The 10,871-nt window shown below is 39.2% G+C and overlaps 1 protein-coding gene across 2 annotated transcripts; it reads right to left on the bottom strand.

The window, feature by feature from the left end:
- Positions 1-2,413: 2,413 nt before the first annotated feature.
- mul1 (mitochondrial E3 ubiquitin protein ligase 1) lies at positions 2,414-7,571 on the bottom strand. Of its 2 annotated transcripts, none has more exons than XM_083919523.1 (5): positions 7,494-7,571; positions 5,663-5,808; positions 5,461-5,548; positions 5,186-5,306; positions 2,414-3,570 (listed from the first exon to the last, which is right to left on the bottom strand). In XM_083919523.1, exons 2-5 carry the CDS (start codon positions 5,780-5,782, stop codon positions 2,841-2,843), a joined length of 1,059 nt encoding a protein of 352 aa, XP_083775649.1. In that variant the 5' UTR covers positions 5,783-5,808; positions 7,494-7,571; the 3' UTR covers positions 2,414-2,840. The 2 variants fall into 2 exon arrangements, with proteins under 2 accessions (XP_083775649.1, XP_083775650.1); XM_083919524.1 differs by having other exon boundaries at positions 5,663-5,805; positions 7,494-7,525.
- Positions 7,572-10,871: the final 3,300 nt, after the last annotated feature.

A 10,871-nucleotide genomic window follows, 5' to 3' on the forward strand; every position in this document is an offset into this window, starting at 1 on the left:
GCTCTGTGTGGATGTACTTGCTACATTAACATCATAATAGGATTGGATGAGATGGAAAGATTCTCATTTTAATGACTAGCAGGCAAGTGTTCTCGTCATCAAGATGGTTGTTTGGTTAATGGGGTTGGTTGTGCGAGAATTAAAATATTGGGCATTGACAATATAATTCCATATCTAATCTCTGGTGTCAGAAGCATTCTGCTTTCAGTTTGCAGTCTGAGTAGTATTGACCAAGCACAATGCATACAGTAGAATCACATCGGCTTAAATGCAATCTTGCAACCCGTCTGCTATCGTCTGACAATGATGTGGCTTCTTATCACATCTGTTTATAGAGACTGTGAAACAAGCCGGGTGTCTCTCAACTCAAACTCCATTCTCGCATCTCAAGTTGATTAGTCTGTAAACAAAGACCAGTGCACGGAAGAGGAAGTCTTGGTCCGGCTACAGGGGGAATCCCTCAACTCAACTCAAACTTTATTTATACATTTTAAACGACTAACGGTCGAGCAAAGTGCTGTTCAGTTCAGTAAACAGTACAATACAATTCCCTGAAATACTGCCCGTTGCCCCCAAGAGGCTACATCTACGTCAGGGTTGTGAGATAGTGCTTTATACATCTCATCTAATCTTTTTTTCAAAAAATATGTTTTTTGGCTGTTTTTACAAACATAATTTCCTATAAACATCACATTCTTTTAGCTGACACTGTCATCTAAAGTGACTTACAATAAGTGGATTCTGTGTTTTTTGTCTACATTTAAAAAAAAAAGTTTTTGTCCTGGATGTAGGGTGGGCCTGAGCCATTTACAGCATGGTATGCAAGTCCCAGTGCCTTTGAATGGGATTTGAGCCACCACTGGGAGCCAGTACTGGGTGCAGAGAAGTGGTGTAGTGAAGGAAAACTGCATTCTGTATGAGCTGCAGAGGTCGGATGGCACATACAACTCAGGGATCCTCAAAGGCTGGATGTCACTGCTCAACAGGTCAAAGACAACTGAACAGTCTTTACTGTTTGAGATAACAGAGATTACATGTAGAAAGTTGACAATACAAGAGGACAGTGATTAATCTGTTCAGAAAAAGCAGTGACAGAAAGGCTGAGAGATGGCATTGTGCTACAGAAGCTAGTGGTATGGAGGTTATTCTGGGCGTGTTATCTGGACTTCTGCTCTCTATTAAGCTACTGCAGAAGAAGAAGATACAACAAGACGTAATTAAAAGAGTCACAGCTCAAGCAGTGGGAAAAGATGTAGATGTAAGACGCTTGAGGAAGATCACAGGCTCCTCATCAGCCCACACAGATCAAATGTTTTCTTCTCCCTAGCAGGAAGCTTCAGTGGACATTTAGGTCGCATGCCTCATGTACGTCATTTATTTGACTATTTACACAAGCAAAAATTGAAAAATGTGCATTACAAACAGGTTTATGGAGTTCCACTCATTACCATCCCCGCGGAGGAAAAGCACACTATCAAGGCAAGAACAGAAATAATTTAGAAGAAAGCAAGAAAATGATCAGCATGAATATTTCTAGTAGCTCAGGGTCGGTTATGGTCCTGATGGTAAAGTGGGCATGATGAGGCTTTTAGTGTCATCAATACAGTACTTCCAACAGGAGGGAGTGCATAACGCTCTTCCTGCTTGATTACACTGCATATCTGACATTTAGCTCAGGTTCCTTCAGAGACCAGCCGGCATCAGCTCACTCCTGGATAATCTGTGGGCAAGCTGCTGAATACTAATAAACGCCAATGTCCCAATGTAATGCTAAGTAATACATGTGAGAATTCTCGGCATGATGTGGCATGATAAAATGGGATTTCTGTGAATGATACAGAGTCATTTGAAAGTACAAATGGCATTCTTCTGCGCCAACGCTGCCTTAAGAAGACCTCCTCTTGAGCTCCATATGCATCACTGCTCGACTGGATTTGAATCGTGCTGAAGCATATTCCTCTGTCTGTCTACGTCCTTTTTTCTCACTAAAAGTGGGCTTGAACAATTTTCTAAATAATAAAGAGTAGATTTGTTTACATTTTTATTTGCCCACTGACTTAAAATTAATAAATGTGGCTGTATCACAGTGAAACAGCAACTTTCAATTATTAATTGATTCAATTAATGCCTACAAAACAAAGCCAAACTGAAAATTTCATACAGGACCCAACACTTATACATTGCTTTTTTGATAAATGTAAAAAACAAAACAACAACAACTGCTTGCATTTTTGTGTCTATTCATACTCTCTGATTCTGAATCCCTGTTTTTGCTCACAGGCAGACATCCCCCTCTCCTGGCAGAAATATCCATCTTCTTCAAAAAAGCTTTCACCATGTGTCTTTATTTTACACAATGATTAATTAACAACAGCTATTTGGTTTACATTGCATTTGTCTTTAATAAGGTGTGAGCTGCAAAATAGACAATGAGGTTTTTTGCCAATGTTCAAGAAAAGTCCAACAATCAAGGGGCTGTGATGGTACAGAGGTCACCTTTGTACAGTACCGTTTAACAACTTTTACTGTACATGTGCTGCCACTAGCTCAGTGCTATCTGAGCTCAATGTCTGTAGAGTGTGTGCAGCTGCTGCATGTCTTTATAAGAGCAAAATAAATAAATAGGAACAGGGTAAGGGCCTGCGCCCATTGTCCTGAGTACCAAAGCAACCATACAGAAACATGTACAATTATCGCCCCTATCAGTACGCAAAACAGTGCAACTAAATTAACTGATTACCTTTTTACAAATCTGAACAGACATCTTTTGAATGACATGATTTCAGTATTATGAGTGTAAAATGCTGAGTAGACACATTACACGTCCGTGTATTTCCACATTAGCTGTTGAAAAGAGGCACCACCCTGTCTATTGTCGCCCTGCAGATGGGGCATTTCTTTGGCTCTGGCAGGACGCTGTAGCACTGGGTACATGCACACACATGACCACACTCTAGAAACACACAGGAACGTTCCCGGGTCAGGCAGACAGTACAGCTGGTGGGCGACACACTGCTTTCCTCAATGTTGAGTTCATGCATACGTTTCTTCTGCTGCTCCTTGAACTCCTCGAGCATTCTCCTCTCCTTCTTGCTCTCTCTGTGGTGTACGTATCGCTTCCACAGGATGAACAGGAGCGTGGAACAAGCGGTGATGCCAAACACAACGGTTAGAATCCTCCACAGTCGGACGCTGTTCCCCTTCTTCCTGAGAAATGACTCGTAGTCCAGCCGAGTGAGGAAATATTGGAAGCCCTGTCTGGGAGGCTGGAGCTTAATTAGGTTGTTATCCAGGACCAGCTCTCCTACACCTGTGACGCTTTCTCCCAGCCGCAGCATCTCCTCAGTTTCGTGGATGCCCTTGGGTCGTTCCCCGCTGATGAAGTGGCCAATAACGTTGGAAAAGGACTGGACCGTAGGGTGGAAGTTCTCGTATGTGATCTCCAGGTCCAAATCTGCAGCGTCTAATGGACGTATGACCCGTATCATGGCAGAGATATCGTCATCATGAGAACCGAGGGCAAATGGAACCGTGTTGGTGCGCTGGTGGATGACTTTCTTCGTGTTGTTCCTGTTCACAAATATCACAGTTATTAATGTGTTGTTTAGGACTGCAACTAATAAGAATTTTCAATCAATATGATGATTATTTATTCGATTAATTGAGTAGTCGCTTGGTCTAAAAATGTTAGAAAACGGCAAAAAATGCCCAACACAGTTTTCCCAAAGTCCAAGATATTCAAATGTTTTGTTTTTGACTTAGACTTCTCTTTATTGATCCCTTTGGGATGAACTCCCACAAGGAAATGGAGTTTCCAGCAGCTTACAAAAACACAAGGGAGGTATAAAAAAATACAGTATAGGATAACCAATAAACTCTTAGCTAAATAAATACAGAAAGTATACAGTAAACAATAAACTCTTAGTCAAATATATATGAGGTAGATGTAAGAATACAAGTCACATAAAATTCACAGAAAGTTAAATCAGATAAGTTAAAGGAAGGAAATGTACATGATATAATATGTTTAACTGTATATGAAAGAAATGAGCAGTCAGATTAAATGATTGCACTTAAGTGGTGGATAAAGTTATTGCACAAAGAAAAGATAAGTGTCCAGGTATGCAAGTCTGTAGATTATTAACTGCACAGTGAGTGGCTCCCATTCCTTCCCTTCTGTCCTCTTTTTGTCTAAATCCCAAAGATAGTCACTTAGTCATGATCTAAAACTGAGAAACAAAAAAAGGGAAACACATCTTGAAAGGGAGCAGGAACATTGTTTGATTTTTGTTTGTTTAAAAACAACTCATCTCAAAAGGATTAAAAGATTATCAAAGTGGTTGCAGATCAATTTTCTGTCGATCGACTGGTCGTTTTGGCTCCACAGTAGTTTTTGTTATATTATAAAAGTAACTTTTAAGTCCAACTGAAACTTTATTATTTAGTCATCTCATCAAAAAAACATTGACATGTTTTTAAATGTATTGTTAATTGTTTTAATAGCAATCATCAGTAATGTGCGTGTCAGTGTCTTGGTTCAGAGAGAGGACGTAACCAACATTTAAATGGGCCAAAGTGACATTTGCAGGTGGGTTAACATGCTGTTCATTTGATGCAGCTGAGCAGCTAATTAGCTATCCATCTTGCCTGCAGACTGATGTAAGCAGTGAACTTTTCCACCGTGAATGTTTGTTTGGCGGCTCGTTCAGGAAACTACGACAGTCCAGTTGGTTTCAAAGGATCGAGAAAATAGCGCTCTCAATGTTGTTGTTGAAATTGGTTAAAGAAATAATGGCTATTTAAGTATTAGGTGGGTTTCTTTTTATTGCATTTAACTGGGTATTAAGCTCACTCATTTGCAGTGTTTGACCGTTGTATATTTCTGTTGTATTGTTTATATTTATTGTAACCATGTTAATGTAGGAAGGTCACTCCTAAAAAGGAGATTCTAATCTCAATGAAACCTGGTTAAATAAAGGATATATATATAATATGTGTGTTCATGTCTGTAAGTTAGATGAGAACGTACAGAACAGATATGTATGCTGTATTGACGATGGTTCAAAAATGTTATTTCATTTCCCTCCCTTAAAAAAACTGCCGTATAAGCTTCATCATGCCTTCTCACAGTGTTCACTTTACTCAGAATACTTTTAACAATATTTCAATCTTCTCACTGACTTACCAGAGATGAGTGGTGCGATTCCATACCATCTTCTCCTCCTTCAAGGTCAGTCTTTCAATAACACCTTTGCAGTTATCAACAAACTGGCTGTTTAGAGTTTCCTTCACAGATCTCACTACACCTGCAGTGTGAAAGAAACATGGCACAGTGTAAAACTATTGCAACAATCATACATGCTAATTTAAATCTACATGAATAAGAACAAGTTAGTATTTTACAAAATACAAAACACAACACAGTAGCTTCATTTAGGCTTTCATGGTGACCGAACACACCTTCTATGACAGCATATGGGACACATCGTCCAGGAGTTTCAGACAGGAAGTTTTGCAGATTCTGGTCTATGGAGACTTTCTTGGCTTCCTGTGGAGACAAATGTTTAAGATTGACAAATGGAACGTAACAGGCAATAAATTAACTAAATTACACCGCTGACATTCACGTGACAGAGACAGAGCGTGTTGAAATGTGGCTGACCTTTAATCTGGCAACTGTTGTAGCTCGGCTCTTGTAAATGGAATAGAAGACGGCAGTCAGGGCTGAGCTGGTGGCTAAAACCACAATCTGTGCAGTCGAAGGTTTCCCACTGGACTCCATCCTGTGATTCGCAGCATTCAGTGCTGCTGGGAAAGAGATGACGAGCAGAGATTAAAAAGTTAGTCTTTCACTTAAAAAATACATGTTTGTTGTTGCACAAAAAACAGCGGTGGAAAATAAGTACAATTTGCAGCTTTTCTCTTCTACTCCAGGGCTGCAACAAATAATTATTTTCATTATTTTCTTTCCACAGCCCAAGATAACATCTTCAGATGCTTTATTTCTTCAACACAAAGTTTAAAACACAATACAAAACAGAGAAAAGCAGCAAAAACTCTCACATTTGAGATGCTGGAACCAGAAATGTTTGATTTTTCCCCCCAGTTTTTGCTTGAAAAATGGCCACAAAGATTTGAGTATTATCTCTGCTGTTTTCTCTGCTACATTAATTTGAAAGCATGTTATTTTAAAATTGAAGATTTTACATAAGATCAGCTCATTGTTATGTATTTTTCCTTAAAAATGTATTTTCATTTCAATGTCGAGAAAATGTTACAGCAACATTAACATAATTTGGACAGGGTTTTACATTTCGATCTCTAAATTCACACAGGGTATACAAAACTAGGCCATGTGATTATTAATTCCTAATCACATTTACGTACTGAATTACCAGAACACATGCTATATCATGTTATATATCATCAAGATATGACATTACCTACATCAGGATAGAAGGTTCTGGTCATATTGCCAAGCCCTAAAGATAAGTACTTAAAATGACCTAATTATCCATCAGCTACTATATAAAATGCTCCAATAAATAATAATCCTATTATAACATATACATAATATGGTGCTTCCAAAGTGTAATTTCGGCATTGGGAACTTTTACTTATGATGCTATATGTCTATTTTGCTGAAACTTCTCTACTTTTACCAATGTAAGTATTTGATTCCCGGAGTCTTGATGTTTATGAATTGTAATGTTAGCACTTTGATTTAAGTAAAGGGTGTGAGTAAGCTGACTGACTTGTGACGGTGTCTGAATATGGCCTGCGTCTCACTATGCTTGCATGGGTTGCACGTATTTTATGCCTCTACATGCGGACGATTTTAATGTTTTATCACAAAGTGTTGAATGAATGAATGAATACGTTTTCTCAACCCTTCTTGTGTGTTTGATTTTTAGGGAGCCTTTGGTAACGTTTGGCCACGTTTGATGAAAATTAGCCTTCTGGATAAATATGGCATATTTACAGAATAAAAGTAATGATAAACATAAATAGAGATAATAGTAGAAAGCGACCACACTTAAAAAAACACTGACACAATGCTACAATAACCATCATTATGCTGGCCAAAGCTTCTTTCCTGTCAGCCATGATTTACTTGATTTGTACACCTTCGGTCACTGGAGTAACAGTTTACTATGAAGTGACACGAGCTAAAGCTAAAGTTAACACTAGATAACGTAATGCTATCGCTAACTAAATCACGACCTTGGTAAATGATACTGCCCTCTGTTTAATAATAAGTGTCTGAAGCCTCTAAACCCCTTTAACACCTTAAAAATAGCACACATTTCTAAACACTTCCTGAACTGAGCTCACTAGCTAACTAGCTACATTAGCATTAGTGTGCTACCTAGCGACGCTCTCCGGCAACATTACCGTCATTTAACCGCCCGTATAAATAGATGGTGTAGCTGTCACGTTACAAACAACACATTTTAATCAGTACAAGCTCTGTGAAAAATAGTTTGTCTCACCTTGTATTCATTCACAGTCGCCCCAACTGTCAACAGAGGTTCGACAACAGCTGCAGGTCTCAACACTTCAAAATAAAAGCTCCTGGAGTGTAATACGCAACCCGGCCAGCAGGCGGCAGTGTCGAATCATTCATTGTTAAAGAAAGGAACAAAAGACAGGTGTAAATGATCAAATCCATGATGTTATGGCTTACTGGGACACTTGAATTTAGTGGCAACTTTGCTTTTCCCAGTGGTGGTTTAAAAGTAGAAATAACCTGCCATAAAAACACCCCGAGTGGGAGAAGTACTCAGAGCATGCACCTAAGTAATGGAGCCTTCACGTCTCATGGCAAATATGGAAAATACCAAAAGTTATGTAAAAAATAGCACATGAATACCCCCTCACGTGCTAATTTCCACTGGGGAAGCTGGTAGATAACCTTTGACCTTTTCAACATGGCGGAGCGCAAAGCAAGAGTCGTGAGTGGTAAGGATTTCACGCTATCAATTTTTCTGCTGCTGTTAGCCGATAGTTTTTGTAGCCTATACAATGTTGTGGCATAGACAATTTCGATATCATGTGTTAAGACTTGTGTCATTTAAAAAAAAATACAGTTATTGTTCGGTTTACCTACCCAGAGCAGACGCTAGCAGTCAAGAAGGATCTGTGGGTACGCCATGTTTCATTTTACAAAAGCACTTGAACACAACGCACTTAACCACCATAACCAGTTCACAGTTGGAAAGGACCATCTTTTCCATAGCACGTGAAAGCAGCATAAGTAGCTCTACCCCAGTACATAATCATAGACTTCATATAAATATATACTACATTGTTAATGATATCTTTATATACAGTCTATGGTAGAAATACTCTGTTATTAGTGATAATTCAGTTCAGTTCAATTCAATTTTATTTAAAGTGCCGAATCATAACAAAAGTTAACTCAGGACACTTTACAGAGTAGGTAAAGACCACACTCTATGACTTATTTATGATTTACATAGACCCAACAATTCCCCCGTAGAGTACGGTGGCAACGAAAAGACTTCCCTTTAACAGGCAGGAACGTCAGACAGACCCAGCTCTGTGGAGGACGGACATCTGTCTGCACCGGTTGGGGAGGAAGAAAAGGAGAGAGAAAGAGAGATAAGAGGGACAGCTGGACAGACAGAGACAGAGAACTTCCAGAGATGCAAGCAACCAAAGAGTAACAGTAACTATAATAATATCTATAGTAATGTGAATATGACTTATATGTTATGGCAGTTAATACAGCAGAATAAGAAACAAGCACAGCTAAGGTGATAGAATATGAAAATGATAATAATTATGGTGGCAAACATGATCAGTGAGGAGTACCACTAATAACAGCTAAGAGTGTATTTGACACCATAGCTGGAGGGAAATTGTGGGACTGGATTGTGCAAAATGTTGTTGTAATGATGAGCACACAAATTTATTGCAGGTTGTCCAACAGCTGAGAATGATGGTGGCCTATATACTTGATCTGTGTGGCGATAGTCTGATTATTTTATTCATAAAGAATTAAGTAACTTGCAAAAGGTTTATTTCAACTTCATTATTATGTCTATACACTAATGACGAAGGTGATTTAGAGAGTTTCCGTCCCACATTTCCTTTAATTTCTCCTGCACCATTTACTAATTCTCCCTGTGTCACTGCAGAGGACATAAAGTCAGTAGTACACGGAAATTAATACATATTTCAACCCATAAAAATAGGAGGGGGCACCAGCACCAACAGGCTATCTGGAAGGTATGAACATTCCTTGACCCTCTCAGTTAGTGTTCACCTGTTCAGGCTGCATACAGATGATCCTTTCTTCACTGGTATTAATGGCAGACTCCAACCTTTTCCATGACTTTGGGTCCACTTAAAATCCCCACACACGTGCACACAGTTTCATTTGGATAAAAAAAGAAAGACAAACCAACACGGGTAGATTGTATGCTGTCAGACAACATAAAGCAGAGTGTGAGTCAGTAGATTTATAACAGTGAGTGCAGTAAGCCTTTTGTTTTGATGAATTTCATCCCATCACCATATTTCAACTGGAATAACTGAATTTGCCTTTTCATATATTGCTTCTTTGCACATTTCCATTGCATCATGCGCATGGTGTATTTCTTCAGAGTTTTTAAGGATCTCAACTCTGAACAATGCTTTTATCTTGAAAAAATCATGCACTTCTTAGTCTGAAACTGTCCACGTCATGTGAAGAAAACATCTCCATTAAAACATGGCTCATAACTTTGGAATGCACCGATTTGTGGAGTTTTAATTAAGTGCAATTGATCCATATATGGAGAAACTATATGCTTTTGCAGCAGTTTTATTATTTATGATCAATTAATAGATTTGAATTGACTACATAGAAAACTAGGGACATCCAAATGATGGATCATATTTTCTATCAGCCCATACTGTATGTCCCCAAATCACTTCTGATGCTTTACCTGCTCCAGTTTCTCCACCTGTCCAAAAAAGCTCTATTGCAATCCATTAAAACACTGGTAGTGCACACAGTGTTCTGAGCCAATTACCCCGAAAGTGAACTGTGGAGCAAATCAGCAGCCTGTTTCAGTCAGTGAGCAAGCAGAACTGCTCTGGGTTAAAAACATAATGTCTCTGTATTAGTGGCATTTGGCAGGGGCACAACACAAATCTGGATTTCGGCTGCTGGTTGAATTTCTAGACTGTCGGAATCCTGTCCTACTTAATTCATTACCATTCTTCAGTCTGACACAACCTTCACCGTGCAGCTCTGGTGAGGATTTCAATCCATGCGTCGAACATCAATGATCACAACCAACAATTTGATGTTTATCAGGGCAACAGGACAACACCTCAAAGGCATGTATTACAGTTTAAATTTGACATTTCAACCCAATAAAGACCGGATTAACATCACAGGGAGAGATGGGAAATACACGACACCCTCCTCTGTAATTTAACTCGGTGTCATTTTAACACATTTAACCATCACAAAATTACAGGATCCATCCATCCATCTTCAACCGCTTGTCCCTGTCGGGGTCGCGGGGGGGCTGGAACCGATCCCAGCTGACATCGGGCGTAAGGCGGGGAACACCCTGGACAGGATGCCAGTCTATCACAGGGCAATTTAGAGTCATCAATTAACCTAACACGTGCGTGTCTGTCATGTTGTTGTGTTTACTCTGATTTTCCACGCACAATTTGAAAATGTGCATATAAAAGGCCAAAAACCTACTTAGAGGCCTGTCCAGAATAAGAAGTAAGTAAGGCTGACACTGAACCAATCGAAAGCTTGACTGCATCCCCTTTATGGAGGACTATGTCTGCTGTCTCTACACAATTTAAAGTAACTACATGGAACTTAGATTTTGCGG

This window comes from Echiichthys vipera (genome assembly GCF_963691815.1).
Source record: "Echiichthys vipera genome assembly, chromosome: 9".
NCBI classification, from domain to species: domain Eukaryota; kingdom Metazoa; phylum Chordata; class Actinopteri; order Perciformes; family Trachinidae; genus Echiichthys; species Echiichthys vipera.

Coding starts and splice junctions, on each gene's coding strand:
- mul1 (XM_083919523.1), bottom strand. CDS start 5,782: ATGGAGTCCAGTGGGAAACCTTCGACTGCACAGATTGTGGTTTTAGCC. Junction 5,307..5,460: donor CCCATATGCTGTCATAGAAG/GTGTGTTCGGTC, acceptor TTCACACTGCAG/GTGTAGTGAGATCTGTGAAG. Junction 3,571..5,185: donor AATCGCACCACTCATCTCTG/GTAAGTCAGTGA, acceptor ATTTGTGAACAG/GAACAACACGAAGAAAGTCA.